Raw genomic sequence first — 27,688 nt, 5'->3', positions numbered from 1 at the left:
CCTCTGATAAGGGTGTGACCTGTTGATGGGATTGTTTCCATGTAGGTGTGGCCCTGTTAATTCAGCTTGGGTGTTTATTTAATTACTGTAGCCCTATAAAAGCTCAGGAACAAAAGGAACACAGAGCAGCTGCAGCTGAGGGATTATTTTGAAGATGGCCATTGGAAGCTGACACTGACATTATGGAGAACACACTTTTGAAAAGCAACCTGGGAGCAAGCAGACACCAGCCACATGACTTCACAGCTAACAGAGGTTTTCCAGATGCCAATGGCCTTTCTCCGATGAAGGTATGCTATTGTAGATACCTTACCTTGGACACTTTTATGGCCTTAAGACTGTAACTGTGTAACTAAATAAACACCATTTCTAAAAACCAATCCATTTCTGGTATTTTGCATTCTGGTAGCATTAGCAAACTGGAACACTTGCAAACCTTGTTGATCTTCTCAAAGAGCCAATTTTGGTTTTATTTATTCTGTCTATTGTTTTTGTTGTTGTTGTTCTCCCTGCCCTTTATTTCTGCTTTAATCCTTGTTATTTCTTTTCTTCTGCTTAGTTTAGGGCTAGTTTGCTGTTCACTTTCTAGCTTCTTCAGTTATTCCATTAGTTCTTTGATTTTAGCTCTTTCTTCCTTTTTAATGTATGCATTTAGAGATATAAATTTCCCCCTCTATACCACCTTCACTGCATCCCATAAGTTTTGATGTGTTGTGCTCTCATTTTCATTTGTCTCCATATATTTAGCCATTTCTCTTGCTATTTCTTCTTTAACCCACTGATTGTTTAGGAGTATGTTGTTTAACCTCCAGATATTTGTGAATATTCTAAATCTCTGATGGTTGTTGACTTCTATTTGTATTCCATTGTGATCAGAGAATATGCTTTGAATAATTTCAATCTTTTAAAATTTATTTAGGCTTCTTTTATGTCCCAGCATATGATGTATTCTGGAGAAAGTTCTGTGAGCACTAGAGAAGAATGTGTACTGGTGATTTGGGATGTAATGTTCTATATACATCTGTTAATCCAAATTTATTTATCAGATTATTTAGATTTTCAATTTGCTTATTGGTCCTCTGTCTGCTTGATTTATCTATAGGAGAGAGTGATGTATTGAAGTCTCCCAAAATTATTGTGGAAAAATCTATTGCTTCTTTCAGTTTTGCAAAATTTGTCTCATGTACTTTGGGGCACCTTGATTGGGTGTATGGACATTTATGATTGTTATTTCTTCTTGTTGAATTGTCCCTTTTATTGGTATATAGTGACCTTCTTTGTCTCTAATAACATCGTTGCATTTAAAGCATATTTTATCTGAGATTAATATTGCTAGTCCTGCTTTCTTTTGGCTATAGCTTGCATAGAATATTTTTTTCTAACCTTTCACTTTCAATTTCTTTGTGTCTCTGGGTCTAAGATGAGTCTGTTGTAAGCAACATATTGATGGTTCATATTTTTTAATCCATTCTGCCAATCTATATCTTTTCATTGGGGAGTTGGGAGTTTAATCCATTCACATTCAATGTTATTACCGTGAAGGCATTTCTTGAATCAGCCATCATATCCTTTGGTTTTTATTTGTCAGATGTATTTTTTCCTCTCTCTCTTTATTTCCTTTAATGTACCCTTACTAAAAGTCTTTAGTTCAGAACCTTTCCCCATACCTCTCTCTCTCTCTCTTTTTCTCTGCTCTTAGGGCTCCTTTTAGTATCTCCTGTTGGGTAGCTCTCTTGTTAACAATTTCTCTCAGCATTTGTTTGTCTGTGAAGGTTTTAAGCACGACCTCAAATTTGAAGGAGAACATAGCTGGATAAGAATTCTTGGTTGGCAATTTTTCTCTTTCAGAATTTTAAATATGTCATATCACTGCCCTCTCACCTCTATAGTGGCTGCTGAGTAGTCACTATGTAGTCTTATGTTCTATCCCTTGTATGTGGTGAATTCCTTCTCTCTTTCTGCTTTCAGAACTTGCTCCTTCTCTTCAGCATTTGACAATCTGATTAGGATGTCTCAGAGTGTGTTTATTTGGATTTATTCTGTTTGGAGTTCATTGGACATCTATGATTTGCATATATATGTCATTTAGAAGAGTTGGGAAGTTTTCTCCAATAATATCTTTGAATATTCTTCCTAGACATTTACCCTTCTCTTCCCCTTCTGGAACACCAATGATTCTTTTATTTATGTGCTTAATGTTGTCCATTGTATCCCTGAGAACCATTTCAAATTTTCCAATTTTTTCTCCATTCATTGTTTTGTACTTTAACTCTCCAGACATTTTCTTTAAGTTCGCCTACTCATTCTTTGAGTTCATCTACTCTGCTCCTATGTGTTTCCAAGATCTTTTTAATTTGATCAACAGTTTCTTTTATTTCCATATGCTCATCTGTTTTTTAATTTATTTTTGCAAATTCTTCTTTATGCTCTTTTAGGGACTTCTTCATTTTCTTTATATTCTGAACCATGATCTTGCTGTTTGTGATTACTTTGATTAATTCTTCCAAGTACTGTGTCTACTCTGGTTTTTTTGATTTGTGTGTTTGGGTTATCCATATCTTCTGGTTTCTTCATATGTCTTTATAATTTTCTGTTGTTTTTGGCCTCTTGGCATTTGCTTATCTTGATAGGGTTCTTTTATGATTTGCAGACTTATTTGAACAATTATCTCTAATTTATCAGAGCTACAGCTTGATGGAGTGCACTTTCTCTGACTTACCAGCAGATGGCACCCCCAAGCCACCTATTATTCTCAAGCCAGTTCTTCCCAACTTCATCTCTGTGGTGAGTGGGGGTCCAAACTTTGTGGAGGTCCAGTTAGTGCACAAAATTTCCATGTGCAGTTGGGGCCATCAGCCCTGAGGGTGGGCGGTGTGACCTGTGCAAGTTAGGCAGGGAAGATGGCTTTTAGACCCAGAACTCCCAGTCATTCCCAGTGTCTTAAAGCTGTTGCATGAGTACAACCCTTCAGCTCAGATTCCCCACAGTTTCTCTCTGCCATGGGACCACAAGTACCTGGAATTGGTGTAGGGCCCTTGGGACTTCTACACAGATCCCTGCCTCTAAGCTGGACACTCTGCAGGCCTCTGTGGTGGAAAACTGTGCAACATCACAGATGAACAGAATCCCCAAGGAAAAATCTCAGCCATGGTGCTGTGAAGGGGCATTTCCCAGCCTCCTGGCTATATAGCTGTATGGGGTGTGGTAAATTCCCACTTCTGCAGACCTCTGCCTGTTGCAGCATGCCATTTCTAACTCTGGGACAATTAGCTGCAGGTGTGCAAAATGCCTTCATCCATGCCAGATACTGAGGTAGGTACCCAGGGTGTGGAAGGCACTCCCCTCCATGCTCAACTGCATGGTTCTTGCTCCTGGATCTGCAGCTGTTTTGGTAGCTTTTATGCTAACCTGCCTCCAAACACCAACCCCAGTTTTCTCCCCACAGTGGCATGGCTCCCATTTCCCCAGCAGCTTCACTCACTCAATTCCAAATGCAGACTCTCAGTTTCACTAATTGCACAGTCACTGTGGATGTAGCAGAACTTCTCCAGCCCGTACAACCCGGAACTGGTATTCTGGAGCACTTTCTGTCTTTTATCTAGTGTTTTTCACAGAGAAGTATTTTCCTCTGTCTCTCCTAATCTGCCATCTTGGCTCTCTCCTCCCTTACTTTTGAAGAAGAGCTTTGCTGGATAAAGAATTCTTGACTGGTAATTTTTCTCTTTCAGGATCTTAAATATATCATACCACTGCCTTCCTGTCCCCATGGTGCCCATTGAATAGTCAATGCTTAGTTTTATGTGGCTTCATTTGTATGTGGTGAATTTCTTCTCTTGCTACCTTCAGGACTTCTTCTTCTCTTCAGAATTTGACAGTCTGATTATTATATGTCTCAGAGTCAGTCTATTTGGATTTATTCTATTTGGAGTTTGTTGTGCTTCTTTGATTTGCATATTTGTCTTTTATAAGGGTTGGAAAGTTTTCCACAACTATTTCCTTGAATACTTTTCCTAGCCTTTATTCTTCTTTTCTTCTGAAACACCAATGATTCTTATATTTGTGCCCTTCGTATTGTCCATTATTTCCCTGAGATCCATTTCAATTTTTCCTATTTTTTTCAAACAATGTCTGTTTGCATTCAAATGCTTTGTCCTCTAGTTCATGTATTCTTTCTTGTGCCTCTTCAAATGTGCTCTTTTGGTTTCTAGTACATTTTTAATTTAGTCTACTGTATCTTTTATTTCCATAATATCTGTTATTTTTCCATTTACTTTTTCAAATTCTTCTTTATGCTCTTCTAGAGTCTTCTTGATGTCCTTTGTATCTCTAGCCAACCCACTGAAGTTGTTTTGGCATTGGTATGTACTTCTTTGATTAATTGTTCCTAGTTCTGTGTCTTCTCTGGCTTTTGAATTTAGTCATTTGGCTTGCCAATATCTTCTTGAATCTTGATATGGTTTGTGATTTTCTGTTGACTTGGGGCATTTGCTTATCTTGATGTTTCTTTGGGAAATACAGGATTATTTGGACATTTATATAGAATTTGGCAAAATCACAGCTTGCTGGAGTGCACTTTCCCTGTCTTCCCAGCAGATGGAGTTCTTGAGCCACCTTTTCCCCTCAATCCTGCTTTTCTCTGACTGCAGCTGCCTGCTGAGCAGTGTCCAAACCAGGTAGCAATCCAATCAGCACAGCAGTTCTCCATGTGCACTGGGGACTGCCAGCCCTGAGGGTGGGCGGTGGGCCCTGTGCAGTTCACCAGAGAGTCTGCTTAAAGGCACAGTGGGACTGGTGATTCCCAGGTCTCTGAATGGATCATTCCTGGGCTGTGGGGCTGAGTCTCAGCATTCCCAGCCTTCAGCCAGCTCAAAAGTGACCTGCTTTGAGGCAGCCCTCAAGGTCCTTGCCTGCTATGTGCCCTTGGGTCTTTGGGCTGGGGGTGGGGCTCCTGGTGTTTCCATATGGCATCCTTGCTTATTCCCACCTCTTGCCCATGCACACCATGGGCTTCCATGGAGGAAGTGTAAATGCTCCAGTTTTCTGTGTGCAGTCAACACAGGTCCACTTGTTTCCAAGTTCCCTCTCTGGATCTGACTGCTGCAGGACTGAGAAGGGTTATCTCCCCAGCTAATTGCTGAGATGGATGTGCAGATGTAGAGAGCTGTGAAAGAAGGGAGCCAACTCTGTCTCTCTGTTCCTTAAAGAAGTTCTTTACTGGCTTTTTAGCATAAGCATTCTTTGGGCTATGTAATTGTTTTCTGTTTCCCCAGGCAACCATGTTTGTTCTAAAATCACAAGACTAGAATGTTTACAATCTTCGGGTGCAAGCGTGAGGACAATAGTAATCTCAGGGAATGATTTCTTCTGAAGCAGGGGCACTGAAGGAACCCGGCATCATTCTCTAACTTAATTGCCTGCCATCAGGTGCACAATGCCTGGGTGTCTGCCTTCAGGCACACAATGCTTTGGCCTTTTCCCAACCTGGTGCCTGCCTTCAGGCACATAATGCTTAGGAGGTGGCCTCCCTGACTAACTTGCCAAGCCAGGGAAACTTCCATGCCTACACATCTCCCCCCTTTTGATTATGATTACAATTTTGTGTAATAACATAAAGCTCATTCATAGGGATATCATGGGGGTTCTGGGAATGGGCATGACATCTTCTTAGGCTAGTCCACCCTCACCAGAGTCCTAAAAGCAAAGCACAAGATATAGTCTAATTAAGAGCCATTTAGCTATAGAGGGTAGAGAAAATATGTGACCCCAGGAGCTTGGGTCTAGCCATTGCAAATGATTTTGTAGAGTATTGATAGCATTTGTTCGCTCTTCATTGATTCAGGTGGCTTGGAGCATTTCTAAAATCCATGTTTTTAAATTATTCACATCACTAGTTAAATTATCATGAAATGCTCCCCACAATTGTTTTTTAATATCATTCCAAGTGTGACTTGTATTATTCCATTGCAAAGGGGTTACACAGATGGATGTCATCTGCCAATAGCATCTTAAGGTAAGATGACAGGCAAGGGCATCTTGCTGTTTGCCTACAAATTCAACTGCAGCCTCTAGGACTTGAAGTCAGGTTACGATTTTCTGATCAATGCTTTGTTGAGTAATAAATTGTTGACTAACATTTTCAATAGCAGAATTTACAAAGTGAGCTGTTTGTACAGTTTGGGTGATAGCTACTATAGACACAGTAGCGGAGGCTAAAATTACAACAGTGGATATAAGAACTGCAATTAGAGTAAATATGAAATGGGGGACATTTTTTGCAAAGCCTGTTCAAGAACAGCAAGAGAGTAGGAAGATTGCCATTCTTGAGTTAAATTCACTGGTAGAAATATTTCAGCTTGTTTTTTTAAGACTAATATACTTATATTCCTCTTAGTTATGTTAGTGTTTGAAATACAAGAAGTAAAATATGAGTTGTTTGAGAAGGTAATGTAATGATCAGAATAGGTAATATTAAAGGAATCACTGATTAGGAATATGTAAGGATGCCTAGTGCAGACTAGGATATCAAGAGTACAGTTATGAGTGAAAGTAATATTTGTATGCTTGGAAGAGTTATAATTACCATGCCAGATGGATACTTTGTGGAAGGCATGTCCTAACCACCACATGGTATGCTGTGGCAGCCAGGAGTTGAGTTGAGGGGTGGGAAGACTTAATGATCCATTGGTCCAAATGATAGGTTCAGAGGAGTTTGCCACAAGGACAGAGTGATTTCCAACTCAATGAACTAATTCTGTGTGGTTGCTGGACATGAGATGTCCAAAGGGGCTCCAATCAATAATAGAGTGGTTATGAATGAAAAGGACATGGGGATTTTTACCACTGCATGCTTCCCAATCAAGGGATGCACCTGTGGGTTTATATTTATTGAGTTTAGATTGCAAGGGGGGTCTGGAGCCAGCATGGAAATATTATTCCAGTTAGTTTCATTTCTGTAAGCGAGGTTCCCTGTGGATATGAAAGTGAGTTTCTGGGAGGCATTATGTAGCCAGACAGGGTTATGGGGTTTGATGCAATATTCACTGGTTAAAAATACACAAAGGGGAAGATGAGAGGAGGCAAAAGATAAACTATTGTTACCTAAGATCTATTGACTGTCATTAAGTAGAGGACCGCTAGGTGGCACATGAACTCCACCTAACCAAGTGGTAACGTTGTGGGAGAGAGGAAAAGGGGAGTCTGCCCAAGTTACTGGGCAAAACAGAGGGGGGGTTTAAAATGTGTGCCCAATACAGGTGGGCAGAGACACATGGGGATAGAAAGGAGAACAAGGAAAGGAAGATTAAGGTTACCACACTCTGGCGATGGATAGTAGAAACCATTGCCAGAAACAGTGTTTCTGGTGTTACAGGGGTGCTGGTTTTTTGCCGCACTGCTTCAGCCTTTTGAGTAGTTTTTTCAGGACTCTTCACATCATCAATGGGGTTTGCTGAGGTGGAAACACAAGCATATCCCCATTCCCAGGGGGGTTAAAACAAAACCTTCAGACAAAGCTTTCAATAGCCCTTTAGTAAATGGATTTGTGGCACCATTCTCGTGAATACTTTTTTCGAGTTCTTTGTAAGTCTGATAAGTTAATGGCTCACTCTTTGATTTTGCTGGCTAAGCATAACAGGATAAACAAGATCACCAGCCAATGCCACTTCATGCAAACAGAATTGTAACACTGATGTGGAAGAGGAGGTGGCAGTGGTGGTAAAGGAGGAGGAGGAGAGGGCCAGGTCATAGTTGTAGTTGTTTGTCCACCACCCTTATCAGCTGTTGGTAGGGGAGCTGAGGACTCAGGAGGCAGAAGACACTCATCAGAGACAGCTGTGGTCTCCCTTTTAGGTACCTTAGTTTCAGAAAGCTCAGTTCCGGCAATATGAAGAGGAGTCAGGGTGGTGCGAACAAGAGCCCATGTAGTAAATGTCTTAGAGGAAATTTTCTGTCCTTGCTCAAAATCATGTTTTAAGTTCCTTCCAATTTGTTCCTAGACATTTAGATCTAATGTGCCGTCATCAGGAAACCAAGGGTTATGCTGAACAACATCACGTAACAAAGAATGCAAAGTGTCCTCGGAGACAGAAGCTCCGCTAGCCTGCAGCAGCCATTGTAGGGTTAACACATATCAGTGCTGGGGAACAGTAAGAGACTGACCCATATCATTGAGTGGCTGAAAGTACTGAAATACCATGAAATACAATCACTTATACCTACTGCACAGCTTCCAAACATTGTGGTCAGGATTGGAATGCCCCACTGTGGGTGCCAATTGTGAAAGAAGGGAGCCAACTCTGTCTCTCTGTTCCTGCCAGAAGTTCTTTATTGGCTTTTAGCACAGGATTATATAGCATAAGCATTCTTTGGACTATGTAATTGTTTTTCCCATTTCCCCCAGGCAACTGCATTTGTTCTAAAATCACAAAACTAGCATGTTTACAATCTTCAGGTGCAAGCTTGAGGACAATAGTAATCTCAAGGAATGATTTCTTCTGAATCAGGGACACCAAAGGAGCCTGGCATCATTCTCTAACTTAATTGCCTGCCCTCAGGGCCACAATGCCTTGGTGCCTGACTTCAGGCACACAATGCTTTGGCCTTCTCCCAACCTGGTGCCTGCCTTCAGGCACATAATGCTTAGGAGGCAGCCTCTCTGACTAACTTGCCAAGCCAGGGAAACTTCTGTGCCTCCACAGAGAGCTCCTGCCTCCCCTACTCAGCCAGCTCACAGCTGCCAGCCCCAGTGGTATTCCCAGTTGAATAAACACACCCCACCATTTCAGATGTAATTTCTCTGCTCTTTCAACCACTACCCCACTGTATATTGTAGAGGTCCTTCTCTGGCAACTCATATCCTGGAACCACTGTCCCAGTCATTTTCTGCCTTTTCTCTAGTTATTCCCTGTGGAAGAAGTGTCCTCTGTCTCTCCTATTCCATCATCTTCCCAGATGTTCTACTCAATGCTTTTTTATACATTCTTGCAAAACCAGTATTTTAATCAGAGAGTTTAACCCTTTACATTCAAACTTATTACTTACTTATAGAGCAGTGCTTACTTTAGTCATTTTGCCATTTTTTGTATGTCTTATAAGTTTTTTGTGCCTCATTTCTTTCATTGCTTTTTTGTTATGTGTATAGTTGATCTTTTAGTTGAAACAGTTTATTCCCCTTTTTGTGGACAGTGGACAACAGTTCATAGTACATTTATAAAAATATTCTTTCTTGGATTGTGGCAGATGTACCATACTAAGGTAGGGTGTTGAAAATGGGGTGGATGTGTGGGAATTCTGTAATTCGTATGTGATTTTTCTGTGGACGTAATACTTCTCTAATAAAAAAGAAAAAACTTCCCTTTGGTCCTTTTAAAAATTTTTCTAATTTCTCCTTTTGTATATGCATGGTTTTCATGCTTTTCTTTAGCTCTTTGTCCATATTTTCCTTTAGCTCCTTGAACTTATAGGAGAATTGATAAATATCTCTGATTTGTATTTCTTGTGTCTGGTCTTCCTCAGGATAGCTTCTGTGTCTTTATTTGGTTCCTTTGAATAGGCCATCTTTTTCTATTTCTTTGTATGTCTTGTGATCTTTAGGTCATGATTGAAGTCTGGATATTTGAATATATTGGTGTGTTAACTCTGGATGTCAAAATGTCTTCCTTATCCAGGATTTACTGATTTTTTGTTTTGTTTTGATTTGATTTGTTTTATTATTAAAGGTAGTAGTGTAGATTGTTTTTGTTCTGAGGCTCTTCTTCAACCCTTTGCCTGCTCTATACTGAACCAATAGATCAGTCCTCATAAATAATGTCTGCTCAGGTCTTTCTGGAGAAGCATTTAATGCAACATGCAGAGTAATTTTCACAAAATTATAGAGTAGGTTCAGATTGTTCTGGGTGTCCTAATTTTCTCCAAAAAAAAAAAAAAAAAGAAATTTTCTCTCCAGCTTCTCCTATGTAGGTCCCAGGTGTTGCAACATTTGTGGTGAACATGGTTCTTTTTCCCAGATGGATGTGGTTACTTTCTTTCCATGCCACTTCTCCATACAGCTTCTCCACCCAGGATAATTCCAGATTAAGTGACTCAAATGATCACCTTGATTCAAAGCAGGTTGGATCTGACCTACAAATATATACTCTGCACATCTTGTGTACTAATGACCAGATACCAGGGATCCACACTGGCGATGTGATCAACTATACTGGGAATCCAGGTCTTCAATCCCACGTACTGCAGGTCTGAACCAGAAGCAAAAGGGGGACCAGGGCAAATCAAAGTTTCCCTCAGCTTTCCTACCACTTTTAGGTTCCCATTTTCATGATTCAGCAATTTTTTATTCCTGTTTACTCATGACTCTTTTCCAGAGTTCTATGTGTGAAGAATGCTGGTGTTTTCTAATTTACATTGGTTTACTACACTTTGAAAACAACATAGGTTCACAAACTATTAAATTGATTTCATGACATTAATGTCACAACTCACTATTTAAGAAACAGTATTTTAAATAACAGAGCAAGTTTGGTGTTTAGAAACAGTGAAAGTCTGCCATTTTCCTTGATCAGTGTGGGCCTATAGAATATCTTGTCTATTGGTTAGAATTTTGTGTTTCTGTTGGAGTGGCTGAGTAGCTGAACATAAACCTGTAGGCTATATGCTTCCTTTTGGTTGTGTTTGGATGTGTAGTCTTTGATGATACATGTGTGGAAGGACATTTTTAAATACAATTAAGCACTTATTGCAGTCCAGGAAGCAGTAAGCCTTGCAGTAGAAAGAAAAGCAAAAATGCATTATCTGCTTCTGGGAACTCAAAATCTAGCCATCAGACATAACACATATATATACCTTAAATTTCAGCATAATTGTGAAGTACCAATGTATCAGTTTGAATGCTATGAGTTATAAATTATGGAAGCCTTACTCCAGTTGACTTAAATGATAAAGATATTTATTATTTAACCAAAAAGACATCAAGGGATAGAGCCTCCTTCAGGCCTACAATGGCTTGGTATGGCTTCAGGGATCAAGTTTCTTTCCATGACTTCTCAGTTAAATCCCACTACACTGATTTCCTGATGCTCCCAAATAAGTCTTAAGCTGATGCTTTGAGAAAAAAAAACTGTGCTTGTCCTACTTCCAAAGCACCTCTTAACTCCTCCCCATCTCCATCCTAGGTGCCATTCCCCTAATTCAGGCTTCCCACTACTTCTTGCCCAGATGGCTACATTTGCCACCTACATTTTTGTCCTGCATGCATTCTTTTTTTAAAATATTTTTATTGAGATTGTTCAGATACCGTACAGCTATCCAAAGATCCAAAGTGTACAATCAATTGCCCATGGTACCATCATACAGCTGTGCATCCATCAACACAATTTTTTTCAATTTTTAGAACATTTTCACTACTCCAGAAAAGAAACAAAGACAAAAAAAAGGAAACTTACATCCTCCCATACCCCTAACCATGCCCCCCACCTCCATTATTGATTCATAGTCTTGGTATAGTTCATCTGTTACTGTTGATGAAAGAATGTTAAAATATACTAACTGTAGTATATAGTTTGCAATAGGTATATATTTTTCCCTATATGCCTCTCTATTATTAACCTCTAGTTATAATGACATACATTTGTTTTAGTTTGTGAGAGAGATTTTGAATATTTGTATAGTTAATCAGGGACATTGTCCACCACAAGATTTACTGTTTTATACATTCCCATCTTTTAACCTCCAACTTTCCTTCTGGTGACATGTGTGACTCTGAGCTTACCCTTCCACCACCTTCATGCACCTTTTAGCACTGTTAGTTATTCTCATTACATGTTACCATCACCCCTGTCCATTTCCAGATATTTAAGTTCACCCTATTTGAACATTCTGCTCATAATAAGCAACTACTCCCCATTCTTTAGCCTCATTCTATATCCTGGTAACTTATATTTCATGTCTATGAGTTTACATATTACAATTAGTTCATATCAGTGAGACCCTGCAATATTTGCCTTTATGTGTCTGTCTTATTTCACTCAATATAGTGCCCTCAAGGTTTCTTCATCAACCTAATTTATTTTAAGATGGTTTTATTCAAACACTATACATTCCATCCTAAGTAAACAATCGTTGGTTCCCCATATAGTCACTTATTTATGTATTGAGCACCATCATCACTCTCTGTATAAGGACATTTCTTCCACAAAGATGGAGGAAGAGTCAAAGAAGGCAGAGAGGCAAAAGAAAAAGGCAAGAGAAAGAGAGAAAAATAAATAAACAAACAAACAAAAAAACTTGATAGCTAGAAGGTGACAAAAGGAAAGATAGCATTAACCTAAAGTAGAATAAAGAGTCAGACAATATCACCAATGCCTAGAGTCCCATACCCTTCCCATATTCCCCATGCCCCCATATGCATTTTGCTTTGGTATATTGCTTTTGTTACATTAAAAGAAGCATAATACAATGTTTCTGTTAATTCTAGCCTCTAGTTTGCATTGATTATATTTTCCCCCCAATCCCACCCTATTTTTAACACCTTGCAATGTTGACATTCATATGTTCTACCTAATGAAAAAACATATTTGTACCTTTTATTATAATCATTGAACATCCTAAGTTCCCCTGAGTTATACAGTCCCAGTGTTTATCATTCATCTTTTGTTCTGGTGTCCCACATGATCCCAGCCTTCCTCTTTCAACCATATTCACAGTCATCTTTGTTCAGTGTACTTACATTGCTGTGCTATCTCCCAAAATTGTTTTCCAAACCTCTCACTCATGTCTTTTCCTTTCTGTCTGCAGTGCTTCCTTTAGTGTTTCCTGTAGCGCAGGTTTCTTGTTCACAAACTCAGTCATCATCTGTTATCTGAAGGATAGTTTTGCTGGATATAGGATTCTTGGTTGGTAGTTTTTCTCTTTCAGTATCTTAAATATATCACCCCACTTCCTTCTTGCCTCCATGGTTTCTATTGAGAAATCCACACATAGTCTTATTACTTTCCTTTGTATGTGATAGATCATTTCTCTCTTTCTGCTTTTAGGATTCTCTCTATCTTTGATGTTTGATAATCTGATTATTAAGTGTCTTAGTGTAGGCCTATTTATGTCTTTCATAAGAGATTAGAAATTTTCATTGATTATTTCCTCTATTATTGCTTCTGCTCCTTTTCCCTTCTCTTCTCCTTCTGGGACACCAAAGACATGTAAATTCTTGCTTTTCATTTTGTCTTTGAGTTCCCGGAGACATTGCTCATATTTTTCCATTCTTTTCTCTATCTGTTCTTTTGTGTGTAGGCTTTCAGATGCCTTGTTCTCCAGTTCCTGAGTGTTTTCTTCTGCTTCTTGAGATCTGCTGTTGTAGTTTCCAGTGTCTTTCATCTCTTGTGTTGTGCCTTTCATTTCCATAGATTCCACCAGTTGGTTTTTTAAACTTTCAATTTCTACCTTATGTACGTCCTGTGTTTTCATTATATGGTTCATCTCTTTTGCCATATCTTCCCTAAATTTTTTGAATTCACTTATTATTAGTTGTTTCAATTCCTGCATCACAGTTGAAGTGCAAATTTGTTCCCCTGACTGGGCCATAACCTCATTTTTCTTGGTGTAGGTTGTAGTTTTCTGTTGTCTAGGCATGGTTTCCCATGCATCCCCAATCAGGCCTCCCAAGATCAGAATGGGCTAAGGTCCTAGAAGGAAGAAATATTCAGTATCTGGTTTTCCTGAGGATGTGTCTTAGAAAACTGGTATACCCTCTGATGCCTCCAGTCACTGTGCTTTTCTGCCCAGTAGGTGGCACCTGTTAGCCTATAATTCTTGACTGGTGTAAGTTCTGAATGAAAGGCAGGTAGTAGAGCTGGGCCCCACCCCTTTCCTCTCAGAGAAGCTAGATGCCCTAGGGGGAGGTCATTAGCATTTCAGTGGTCTCTCTCTGCCTGTGCTATACCATTGTCTGGGTCACAGAACTGGGAACTGAAAATGCCTGAGGCTTTCTCCACTGAGTTGAAAAAGGAACAGAGCTAGTCCAAGGTGACCCTCTGGCTCTCCAAGGTCAGTCGTCAACCAAAGCCTCTGTCTACTTGTTGGGGGATTCGTACCTCGTAGTGAGCAGTTCACACTCACTAATTAAAATCCCAGTTGGAGCTCAGCTGAGCTATATTTGCTTGCTGGGAGAAAGCTTCTCTCTGGCACCAAGAGGCTTTGTAGCTCAGGCTGTGGGGGAGGGGTCTCTCGATTTGGATCCGCAGTTTTTACTTACAGATTTTATGCTGTGATCTCAGGCATTCCTTCCAATTCAGGTTGGTGTATGATGAGTGGATGGTCACATTTGTCCCCTTGCAGTTATTCCAGATTATTTACTAGCTGTTCCTGGTTTTTTTTAAGTTGTTCCAGGGGGACTACTTAGCTTCCATTCCTGTCTAGGCCACCTCTTAGATCCTCCCCTGCATGCATTCTTGTTTCCCTGAAATCCATTCTCTGTGTTGAGAACAGAATAATTTGGAAAATAACTTTCTGACCATGTCCTTCCCCTGATTTAAAATCCTTAATTACCCCCATAGTTCTTAAAGGTATAGTGGGTGGCACATGGAAGGAGATCAGCAAATGTATGAGTTAATAAATAATTATAAAGAATATTTTGTGGTTTTTCCCAGGATGAAGATCTTCTCCCAAGTAATTTTGTAGATGACTTTCCCATGACAGTGATGAGAAAGCTCCATGACACCAGCTAAGTGTGGCTGTGGTTGGAAGAAAAAGAGCTTGGTAGAATTCAGAACCAGTTCTCAGTAGAACCTCAGTAGTCTTGGGTTTAATGCTACAGACCTCATGTTAGAGCACTGCTTCCCTTTGAGGCTAAGTCCTGACTTTCTCCCTTGCCCTAGGACTGCTTTACTTGCAGTCTTTGCAATGAAATATACCTTCCCTCATGACCTTTCTATCCATTAATGTAATTTCTCTAAACATTTATAAAATGTAATATACTAGTTTAATAATCTGAATTTTGGGTATTTAGTTTACTGTTTTATCCCCAGGGCATAGAAAGATGTGTAGCATGAAAGAGATGTGCAGTAAATATTTTTTCATGACTGAATGAATGGAATAATATAGTTAATGAGTAAATTTACTTGAGATATCATGGGGGCCATTCTGAGTCCAATATTCAAGCCAACACATGTAGATGACAAGTTTGCTAATCTTTGCTGAGAGTCTTTCTTTGCCTAGCACCATGCTAAGTACTTTACTTGAATTGTTTCCTTCAATCCTCACCACAGATTTATGAATTAAGTGCTCTTAATACCTGTCTTTACATATGAGGAATCTGAGGTTCAGGGAATTTTAGTTAATTTGTCTAAGGTCTCTCATAGGTAGGAAGGGTGAAGCTAAGATAGAAACCTTGACCCCTAGGCCAAAGTCAAGGTTACTCAATAGTTTTTAACTTATACTCCTTCTTCTTTTCCTGAATTAATCATTTAAAAATATCTTCAATTTTACATTTAAAAATTTTTAATAAAAATATAGTTTTTAGCTTGTTGCCAGATGAGGTATTTCTCTACATTTTAGGAGAATCTGCTAGACCATTTTACACTCTCATTAACAGGTATAAGAGTTTCAGTTGCTCCACAACCTAACCTACATCAGGTATTTTCAGTTTAAAAAATTTCAGCCATTCTGATGGGTGTGTAGCAGAATTTCATTTTGGTTTTGGTTTACATTTTCTTGATTATTAATGGTTTGAGCACCTTTTCATGTTCACATGCATAAGATATAAGGTCATTCTTATATCTTCCTTTATGATGTGTTTATTAAATGTTTTGCTTACTATCTCATTGATTTTTAGTCATCTATGTCAGATACATATTTTGAAAATACTTTCTCCTAGTTTTCTTGTTTATTTCCTTGTATCTTTTCCTGAGCAGAAGTTTGAAATTTTGATGAAATAAAAATTTATCAATATTTATTTTCTTATTGCTTTTTGTGTCCTGTCTAGAAAACTTTTGCTGACCCCTATAACACAGATATTCTCCTATGTTTTCTTCTAGAAGCTTCCTAGTTTAGCTTTTGTGCCTGGACCTGCATGCATCTCCAATTCCTTATTGTATACAGTGGAAGTTTGGGGTTAGGATTCATTTCTTTCCATTGAATATCTAGTTGTTCCAGTATCTTTTGTTGACCAATTCATGGCTTTTATGACTTTGCCAAAAATCAGATGATGATATAAATGTGTATTTATTTCTGGGCTCTGTTCTTTTAATTTATTTGTCAGTCCTATGCTACATTAATTTATTTACTATACTTTTTTACAAGTCAGAATCAGGTTAATGTACAAGTTCTCTTACTTGTTCTTTACCCAGAAATGGGATATCCTAAGAGTTTTTTCCATCTAGATTTTAGAAATAACTTACCAATCTCTTCATTTAAGGATGGTGGGATTGTATTGAATCTGTACATCATTCGGGAGAGCCTTGACATCTTAACACTAGTAGGTCTTCAAATATGTAAATATGTTATCTTTTGACTTTTTTTGATCTTCTTTAATTTCTCTCAGCAATGTTTTGTAGTTTGGGGTAGAGGTTTGAACGTTTTCTTAAAGCACTTATTCCTAAGTATTTCTTAATGTTATTGTAAATACAAATGTTTTAAATTTTGTTTTCTGATTATTTACTGCTAGTATATATAAACACAATTGATTTTTTAAATAGCCTTAATCCTGTGACCTTTGTAAATTCATTTGGTAGTTTAGGATTTCCTATGCAAACAATGATATCAAATGCAAATAGAAACACTGCTTCTTGCTTTCCCATCTTTCTGCCTTTTATTTTTCTTGATTTATCACCCTTGGCTAGGACCTCTAGGGGAATGTGAAATAGAATTGGTGAGAGTTGACATCTATGCCTTATTCCTGATATTATGGGAAGTGTATAATATTTCATAATTGATCAGATCAAAGAAGTTCTCTTCTGTTCCTAGTTTCCTAACAATTTTAAGACTCATGAATAAGTGTTGGACTATGTCGGTTAATGGTTCTGTGTCTACCAAAAATTTTATATGCTTTCTCCATTATTCTGTTAATGTGAGGAACAGTTTCTTGCATCAGAAGCCCATGAGCAACCAACAGACATCATGAGAGGTCCAGAGCCTGCAGGAGGCATCAGAGGAGGTTTCTACAGCTTCCACATTTAAAGTGTCTCTGAGGGCACAAAGACCCTGTTTAAAAAAAAAATGACAGGTTCTAGGGCCTTTTTTGAGGTGGCTCCAATTTGCAAGTAACAACATAAATGGGCTTAAGTTAAATTTGTAAACAAGGAATATTTGCCTCCTGAACCCAAAATAGGACAAGTTGGACTTGTATGTCCTTATGGCTCTTTCAAAGGAATGTCCTTGGTAGAGGACATAGTTCAATTTCATACCTGTATTCCTGAAGAAAGATGGATACAGTTAAGATTTTATCTGCAAAGGCTATGAATGATGGCATATCTGTTTGGTACCCCATGATTTGCAAGACGATATGAGCTGGTAAGTGTCCCACAAAAAAAATAGGCTGTTTCCTAATCCCCATTACCCCATAATATGATCTTATTTGGTAAAAGAGGCATTATAGTTGGAATTAGGCTGGTTAAAGTGAGGTCTGACTAGAGTAGGGTGGGCCTTTGCTACAAAAAATGACTGGAGTCCTTAAAAGAAAGTGAGAAGAGATGCAGAGAGGCACTGGGAGAAGGTCATGGAAACATAGAGGCAGAGATTGTTATGCTAGAAACCAAGGAACATCAAGGATTGATGGCCCCCACCAGAATCCAGGAAACACATGGAATAGATTTTCCCTATGGATTTAAGTTGGGTATACCCCTGGTACCCAATTTCAGAGATTATTATATACCTACTGTAGTTAAGACTATATAGCATTAGTAGAGGCATAGACTCACAGGATCAGCGGAACAGAAAAGAGAACCAAGAAATAAGCCACACAAATATTTCCAATTGACTATTTTTCCAACAGTTTTTGGACAGAGGTACAAAATCAATTCAATGGAGGAAAGATAGCTTTTTCAACAGGCTACAGATATCTGTAGCTTATGAGGAAATCATGGGCCACAGACTTGGACAAGAGGATGAACAAAGAAGGCAGATTATGGTTTGACTGGGGTAATACTGGTGATAGAAGGAAAGGGATGGTTTGGACCTGCTTCTGGATTAAAGCTGCAAGTGCCAGATAATTTATTTCATCATTCGGAATTCAGAAACCTGTATCTGAAATATTTATTTTGCTCTAGACTCCATTTTCTTCCTATTAGATTCATTCTCAGACTGTACAGGATAGCAAGGTGGCTTTCAGTAGTTCCAAAAATACATCCTCCCATGTTCAAGGTTGCAAAAAAAAGAGATCTCCTCTATATTTAGCAGCAGACATTTAACTCCTGGGATATACTCTGATTGTATCAAACTGGTAACAATCTCCTTCCTCCATGAAGTATGGCCAGGGTGATTTTTCATCCTGATTGAAAGGAGAGACTTTTAGTTATTCATAAGAAACACTAGCTATCATTATTGGTGAAAATTATTCTGGATAGCCAAAGCAACAAAGGTCCACTTGAACCTAACAGGGAGAAATTTGATGGTGATTGATCAGCTTTCTGCTCCCAATATAAGTGTTCACAGGATTTTAAACTCCAGTTTCTCCCTTATTGGATTAGTCAGAGGGTGCATTCTGTTTGGCTGTAAACTCTTGTTTTTTGGGGGGATATTGCTCAGAGCCATTGTCTCCTACTTAGAAGCCTCACACAGCCTGAGTTGGCTGAGACCTACTACTGTGTCATTAAGTTCCAGCCCCTCAAGGAGGAGTTTAAATGGAATATTCTGGTCTGGTGGAGTCAGTTGCGGTAAGACTTTAGGATCGCTGTCAGTGAAAGCCTATCAAAGTCCTCAAAATCTCCAGCTTTTCTGAATCAAACGCTCATCAAACAACAGAGGTGTGTCAAGGCATTTGCCGCCACCTTCTTCCAGTCACCCCCTGGTTCCTATTGTTTATTTGGTTTTTGCCTGTTTTGTGGGTGTGATTCAGGGTTCCTAAAGTTTGAGTATATCTGTTCCCTGCACCCAACCCGTGACATATAATGGAATGGCATATATGGTCACCATTCTATTTTTTATTTAGAAAAGATTTTATAGTAATTACAGTGGAAAATCTCTGTAATGAATAGCTTGGATATGTATAATAACAAACTCACATGAACCCACCCTAACTTGAGAAATTATTGTGGTGTCATTTTACTCCTTCCTTACTCTATTTCCCTTTTTCCCCAGGTCCTACCTTCCCCACAGCCCAGAAGCTGCCAGTATCCTGAACCCTCATTTTTCCTCATTCCTTTGCTTTATCTTTATTATTTTATCACACATGTATGTGTCCCTTAACAGCATATATTAATTTTGCTTGATTTGAATTTTATAAAAATATTATCCTTTCTTCTTTCATTAAAAATATGTTTCTATTATTCAACTGATGCTTGAAACTGGTATCTCTATTTCATTCATTTTCACGGGAACATAGTTTTCCATCTTATTGATTTTTAACAGGTTATTTGTTCATCTTCCTACTGATAGACATGTAAGTTGTTTGTAGTTTTTTTTTTCTATTTTGAATACTGCTGCTGTGAAAATTAATTTGCATGTATCCTGAGGCACAGTGCAAGTATTTCTCTTGGTTATAACTAAGAATAGAATGGCTAAGTCACAGAGTATGTGTATGAAACTTCTTTAGAAAATGCCAAAAGTTTCTCCAAAGAGATTGTACCAATTTATGCCTCAGCTGTATTTATATGTTCTCATAGTTTCATGACCTTATTAATAAGGGTTCTTGTCAGACTTTTAAATTTTTGCCTATATAGTGATAAAAAATGGTATCTCATATTTTAAATTTCCTTCTTCATAAGTACTAGAAACATGATATATCCAACTATAAGATTCTTGGCCATTCGTGTTTTTTTATCTTATGAAATGTCTGTCATTTTTTGTCTATTGGATTGTCGTACATTTTCTTGTTGATTTGTAGGAATTATTTGTTTATGATGGATACTGTTTTGTTGTCACTTATATTGTGACAACATTGTGACTTATCCTTTCACTTTTCTCATTTTAGCCTCACATAAAAAGGACTTAATATTGATGAAGCTAAATTTATCTTTATCCCCTTTATGGTTAGCATTGTTTGTGTCTTTTTAAAGAAATACACCAAACTCCAGAGTCTCACAGGTTTTCTATATTTTTCTTCTAAAGATGCTAAATTTTTTCACTTCCACCTTTAGTTCTTTATTTGTTCTGGAGTTATTTTATATACAAGATATAAACATGCAACTTATTTTTATATGAATTACTGAATGTCCCAGCAAGTTTACTCAATAATCCATCTCTGATATGATCTCAGTCATATGTCAAGTCTCCATGTAAATGTAGATATGAATCTGGACTCTATTTAGATCCAGTGATGTCTTTCTCAATTCCTGTGACTGCTTTAATTACACTACCTTAATTACTTTAGCATTATAATAAATTATGATATCTGTTTTGGAAAGTTCTCAACCAAATTCTTTCTTGAGAAGTTTCTTTGAAATTCTTGGGCATTTGATTTTCATACATTTTTAAATCAGCGTACCAAATTCAAAAAAATCCTCTTAATCTTCCCTGGAATTTTGATTGGAATGGCTTTGAATTTAGAGATCAGTTGGGGTTATCTCTAAAGACTTAATACTTGTAATGCACATAGAAAAACATACAGCCCATGCTAAATGCCCAAAAAGTATCAGTCATTATAGCTGCCATTATAATATTGAGGGGCTGCATCCATGAACTTTGTATATTGCTTTTAGTCTCTCTATCTTCTTCTTTCACTTTTTTTGTTTCTCAAAAATATTTCATTATTTTTTCTCCACAGAAATTTTTCACATCTTTTGTTTGATTTATTCCTTGTTGCATGCGTTCATTGCTATTAAAATTGGTCTTTTTAAAATACTACATTTTCTAACTATTTATTGCTGGTATATAGAAATGCCATTGATACTAGGATATTGACCTTATATCCAGCAACAAAAGTGCAGTTATTTAAATAATTTGTTGGTTGGTTATTTTGGGTTTTCTACACAGCGAATCATATTATACATAAATAATGACCATATTTTTATCCTATTTCAGTATTTATAACTTTTAATTTTTTCTTCGATTACTTCACTGCTTGGATCCTCCAACATAATTTTGAACCAGTGGGGCTAGTGGGCATTTTCGTCTTATTGCTGATTTTAAATGGAATGGTCATGAATTAAAGGGAATTAGGTTTTGGTAGATACTCCTTATCGGAGTTAACACTATCCCAATGAATCAAATTTTGTTAAGAGGCTTTTGTTTCCTTTAAAGTTTGAATGGGTACTGAATGTTATCAAATTTTTTTCTGCATCCATTAAGATGATAATATAGTTTTCTCCTTATTTTTGCTAATTAATAAATATTCTTATATATTCTTATGTTAAAACATCCTTTCATTCTTGGATTATACTACTCTTGAATTTATGAATAAGGATCCTCATATAGTCAGCAATAAAAGATATAATGGATGTTAGTTGCTTAATATGGTAGGTGCTTGAATAAAATAGAGTTGTCACGATTTTCAATTTTAACATTTATTAGCTTTTTAAATTCAGAAACATTTAAGAAACAAAACCAAAATGGCTCATATAACACTTTTATTTTACTTTTAAAAATAAGTACTAGTTGCACATAGTTGGAAAACTCAAAGCATACAGAAATAAATAAAATCTAAAATAAAAGTCTTCCTTTTGTCTTCTCTTCTATAAAAACATACTTGCCCTGATCCTTAGTTTGCACTTTCCAAGTTATGGTGCACATTAAACAAAGTACAACATGCTGACCAGGGATGAATTGCCTCTTGAAAAAGTGAGCCACCTGTTGCTAGTTTGCAGAAGCTGGAGGACCATCTAAAGACAGGCATCAAATAACAAGATGGGGAAGGAAATAGGGTGGAGTGAGGCCTCTCCTGCTCTACGATTCTAGAATGGAGAGTGGTGCCTTCACACCTCCCTGGTACATTCTCCCCATCTTTCAAAGCCTTCTCACAACCTCCCTAAACCCTACAAGTTATTAAAGTACATGCCTCACCTCCTTCAACAATAAGCACAGGGTCTAAAAAAACACAAAAACACCTTGTAGTTAAGGGAAGAGGAAAAGAAAGAGTGAGGAAAAAGAAAGGAGGAAACCTCACTTTCCCAAGAATATAATTGAACATGCAGGCATGTGGCCATTGTAAAATAAAGGTGCAGAGTCCAGTTTACCTTTCTACCTTGGGTGTAACGCGGCTTAGTAGGTACCAGCACACACTGTGGAGTCAGATCAAGTGAGTTTGCCACTTTAATGGCATAAATCCTTATAAATGGATCTGGGTTTGAGTAGCTTCTCCTGGTTCTGCCACTTCCTAGATGCAGAGTCTTGGGCAATTAACCTTTTTACCACTGGCTACTCATCTGTGAAACTGGGTTAATGATTCCTACCTTATTGGGTTGCTGTGAAAATCAAAGCCCAAGCTTAGTAAGTGTCTTAGTAAAGCCCTTAGTACAGTGTCTGGCCCTGAGTCAGCACTCAATAAATATTTGTTAAATTGTTCATGAGCCTGAGCCCAGACTGAGCATAACAAGTGACATTTGTTTGCTCCGGTTGGTTTCTCTGCCGTTCGTCCCAATGCTGCGGATCCTACTAGTTCTTCCACCCTGAGTTAATTATAGTCGTAATATTTTGTCACCGGCAAAAAGCAACCAAAGCTCCTAAGACTACAATTCCCGAGAAGCACTGCGGTCCTCTACCTTCAAATTGTTTTAAGTCTCTCTGGGAGAACTTCCGGATTACATGGACGAAGCTAATGGTATTCTCCAATGAGCACCTCCCTGAATGAGGGTCAGGGAAATTGACCAATGAGCGTCCTCGCAGAGGTTCCAATAAACAGGAAGGTTGCTGGTGCAGCGGTCGTGGGTGGCGTCACTGCGTTGCGCCAGCTGAGGCCAGTGGTGGGCAGCCCAGCTGTCTTTCCTTCACCTGTGGCTCGCTGGTTCCTCCGTCGCCTGTCGACCCGGCTTCCATGTCCCTGGTGGGCACAGCATCCCGGAATCGCAACGCCCATGGCCGCTAGTCTGAGAGGGACCGCGATCTCCTCCTCTCCCTGTACCTCGAGCTGCGACACTGATGACGAGGGCGTGCGCGGCACCTGTGAAGATGCTTCTCTGTGCAAGAGGTGCCTGCTGCGCGCGGAGTTAGGGGCGGGTATCTCGGGGCTAGGACTTTGATGGGGGTGTGCCCACGCTCAGACGCGATAAGGGATAATACAACCGTCAACTCATGCTGTCCTCGCTTCACCCCTGTGAAGTGCACAGAGCAGGGGTTCATTCATTAAGTTGTAATTACCAAACGGTTGTTGTGTGTCAGGAACAGTGCATACCCTGGGAATTTTATGATTGGGGATGTAGCGCTAAAGCAAGCAGACGTGGTCTTGTTCTTCTTGGAGCTAAAGTCTTGCTGGAAGACCGACATGAAGCAAATAACTACAGTTATGATGCGTTGTGAGAAAGAGATGTGCAGGCTCTCCCTCTTCGATAGGTTGCATTCCTTTTGGGGTTGTCGTGATCCCCATTGTGTACCTGAAACTCAGACTAATGAGAGGGGAAATGACTTGACCAGGGCCACAAAATTATTTGCAGAGCCAGCAACACGCTAAGGCTTCTGTTTCCAGAGCTCTTGCCCGCCTGCTTCAGGAGTCTCCATGGGGTATGTGTTGGTGAAAAAGAAAACATGAAGTTTGCATGTAGCCCTTCATTCATTTATTCAACAAAATTATTGAGAGCTTACTTTGTGCCAGGCCATTACTTTATGCTGGTTACTGGGGATTTTGTGACTGGGAATCCATGATGAACAAGACAGACATGGTTTTCTGAGCTACAGTAACTCACTATCTAGTTGGAAAAAACTGGCAAGAAACAAATAATTACCCATGGAATACCTAATTATATTGTTGAGAGTTGAAAAGAAGCACAGGGTGTCAATAGAACTTACAATTTATGCAATACTGTTTGCTGAGAATAAAAGGCTAAAAAGAGAGGGGTGTAAGACGGCATTCAGATTAAGGGATACAGCAAGGAGGAGAGTGGACTTTTGGAAGAACTGAAAGAGTGTCCTAGGGGCTGAAAAATAGGCTGGGACCAAATAGGGACTGTAGAATGGGGAAAACTAGAGTTTTATATTAAGTCAGAATATAGTAGTTTACAGTCACCCCTTGGCACTATTTTGGGTTCCTGGAGACAGAACAGGGAGTTAGAACATAGACTCTGTTACCATACTCTCTGTCAAACTGATTCAGGTGCTGACGTTTACTAGCTGTTTAAACTTGGGCAAGTACTAACCCTTTCTGTGGCTCACATTTCTGATCTATAGAATCGGGATAATACCAGTACCTACCTCAGAGGGTGGTTCAAAAGATTAAATTATATTTAATATTACTGAAGCATGTAGAGCACTGTCTGCCATATAGTAGGTGTGATGTTGGTCGCTTAAATAAGTAAATGGATAAACAAACACGAAGACTAAGGCTTGGAGGTAGTCCTTGTTAAAATTTGTGAATTTAAGTGGATTACACCCAACTTTACTTCTCTCCAGATTTCAGTTGATATTAACCAAATAAATGCATGAATTATATACTTCTGCATATCTGTAACACTGTCAAACATGAAATAATTTTTCTAATATAGAAATATTTCTAATATTGACTGCTGTTTGCCTACATTGAAAAAGTAAATTTGTTATACAATTGCTCATCACACAGAAAAGTACATAGAAATATGATACATAGAACATGCCTTTCCTTGACTCTCTGCGTGATAGTTTTTATTTTTTCAGCTCTTTTCTGCCTCACTTTTTCATTCTCTCTGTGTCTACCAGCAGCTAAATATTGCAGGGAAATTTGGGTTTGGAATGGTGAGGAATCTAAGGTAGGGGAGGTTTCTAAGAAAAGCTACTGTTGCTCAGGGCTTACTCCAGACCCACTGAATCAGAATTTTCTGGGGCACGTCCAGGCCTGTACAGACTAGGCATATTGGCCATCTGGGTGCATTTCAGCGAAACATTTTTCAGTGGGTTCCCTCCTCTGAAGTAAATATACAAAGATCATGTGACAATCCATAAATTAATGTTCTTAAACATTTTTCAAGACTCACTGCTTTCAACTTCTGAAATATTGTGATTTGCGTCTTTGCTGTGACATATTAAATCCTTAAATTTTTTCAGTAAATCTTGTTATTAATTAAGGAATTCTTGCATATATCTTGGACAAATTACTCTCCTTTCTCTGCCTTAGTCTCTTCATCTCTAAAATGGGAATACTAACGGTAACTTTTTTGGTATAAGGATTAAATCAGGTACTCGATGCAAAACACCTAGTACAGGGTCTGACACAAAGTGAAGCCCTCAATAAATTAATATTATTATTTATTTCCATCCTGGGTATTATTTGGTTGAAGTTGCTGAATATGTAGTAGGTATGGGTCTGGCTGGTTCCTGCTACCCTGAGTTAAGGTGATAAAATCCCTACAATAGCTATGATAAAGCCCATTAACTTCCCAGGGCATATATAATTTTGTTACTTCTGTTTTAGTATGTTCCCTTCTTAGGTGATAACAGTATTACCTGTTACAGAGGATTGTCATGAGAATTAAATGAATTAAATCTGTAGTGATTGCTTCCAACAGTGCCTGGCACATAGTGAGTGCTCAAAAATGGTAGTTATTGTCATCAGCACCACCCCCTTTGCCATCAAATCATCAACCTCATTAACATCAGAGACCCATTCTGTCACTGGTGGAGTTTTATAGTTAGAACTCTTCTAACTGGATATATTAAGTTTAAGTTTAATAATTCCCATTTGATTCAAAAGGTAGTCATTGAGTGTGTACCGTGATAGCTATCTCCCTGCCCACCCTACTCATCTCTTCTACTTATACCTGTCATGCTACCCTGTACCCCTAAACCAGTTCTCCACTCTTGCTTACCGATTCCCTCTCCCCAAACCCTCATTGTGTCCTCTGAAATTACCATTCTGTAATCAACAGACTCTTGTATTTCTTCAACTTGTTGTTAGCCATTCCTTCCCTTTCTTTGCCTTAACTCTGGCCCTTCCTTAGAGATGTCATTTTCTTGAAGTTCTCTCAAGTGGTGCCTCTATTTTCTCATACCCTTTATATCTCAGGATTAGGGGGTTGGAAATTTTTGTCCTTTATCATATTTGTTTCTCCAACATGTTTCTTTGAGATCCATCCTACCAGCTTGGCTGCCCTGTCCTTCTCATCGCTCCCTTCTTCCTGCTGTCAGTTACTCATCCTAATTTATTGAAGATTTTGGCACTTGATCCTCAGTCTTCTTCTATATCTCAATTATTGACTTTATCTGAGGTGATTTCAGAGTCTACGTGGAGAACCCAGCCTATACATGGGATACTCCTTTATTTCACCACCTCATCTGCAGTGATTAGTTCCTCTCACCTGTAATTAAACCAAGTTGGATGTATTACTCATTGCAATGAAGGAGAATGCACATCTTGGAAAACCACGGGCTCAGTGAGAGGCTTTTTAGAAAGAACTTAAAGTGTTTGGACTTTGGGTGATTTGGAGGAGGATCCAAGGAAGCAGGAAATTCCTCTGGACCTGGGTACTGACAGCAGGCAGGAACAATTCTTTGGGTATCTCGATCAATTTTTTCTGAAAGGAGGGTAGACTAGAGTATGACTGAAGCTGTATTTCATAAAGAAGCAGTGATCATTCATATTATCTTGGAGCAAAGGATGATTGATGTTTTGAGGGTGGCACAGTGACCTTGCTTTTGTCTATTATTAGACAAAATTATGAAATGCTCTTATTTTGTCTCATGTCATCACTGTTGCAGAATGCCCTTGGGTTGGTATTCAGTGAGGTTGTTGATGTCCAACAGGAGAACAGCATGTCCTTGCTGTGAATGCCGGGCCAGCTTCTAATGATGTCAAGGCCTGACCGATGGTACTTGGCTACCTCCTTCATCCAATTGTTTATGCTACGGCCAGAGTGATTTTTCAGAAACAGAAACCTTATTTCATCACTTTGTTACTTAAAACCTTCTTGTTCCCTGTCAGGTATAAGTAAATTATATGCTACATTGCATGGCATACCACACTTTTTCATGATCTAGTTCACACCTAACATGGATATTTAACTGCCAACTTGAAACTGCCACTTGAATATCTTAAAATTATCTCAAATTTATTATTTTCAAACCTGTACTCAAGATTACCTTCCCATGTTCCCCTCCTTTTGCCCTCCTCTACCCCAAGTCAGTGAATGGTGCCATTCTTCATTGAGTTCACAATTGAAAAAGGAAGGAGTCATCTTGAAAATGCCTTTCACTTTACCCTCTTACGGGATCAATTACCCAGACCTGTGAATTTTGTCTTCTGAATATCTTTGGAATCTACCCCTTTTTGCTACTCTTGCCTCTGCCATCCTAGTCCAAGCTAAGATCATCTGTGGCCTGAGCTATGGTACTACTCTGCTAACTGGACTTCCCCGTCCAGTCTTACCTCCCATATTTTCCACTAAAGCCAGGGTCTTGTAAAGATGCATTTGCTCCTGTCACTCCCTATTTT

General features: G+C 38.7%; 1 protein-coding gene across 1 annotated transcript in view; it reads left to right on the top strand.

The window, feature by feature from the left end:
• Positions 1-22,990: 22,990 nt before the first annotated feature.
• Positions 22,991-27,688, top strand: part of LCMT1 (leucine carboxyl methyltransferase 1) — a 67,139-nt gene continuing 62,441 nt past the window's right edge. The window contains exon 1 of the mRNA XM_037814745.1: positions 22,991-23,263. Coding sequence (XP_037670673.1) covers positions 23,151-23,263 — 113 coding nt within the window. The 5' untranslated portion in view covers positions 22,991-23,150. The remainder of the gene's footprint in view (positions 23,264-27,688) is intronic.

This window comes from Choloepus didactylus, chromosome 21, assembly GCF_015220235.1.
Source record: "Choloepus didactylus isolate mChoDid1 chromosome 21, mChoDid1.pri, whole genome shotgun sequence".
In the NCBI taxonomy this organism is placed as follows: domain Eukaryota; kingdom Metazoa; phylum Chordata; class Mammalia; order Pilosa; family Megalonychidae; genus Choloepus; species Choloepus didactylus.
Note: the sequence above shows the minus strand (reverse complement) of the source record. Positions and strands in the feature narration are given on the sequence as shown.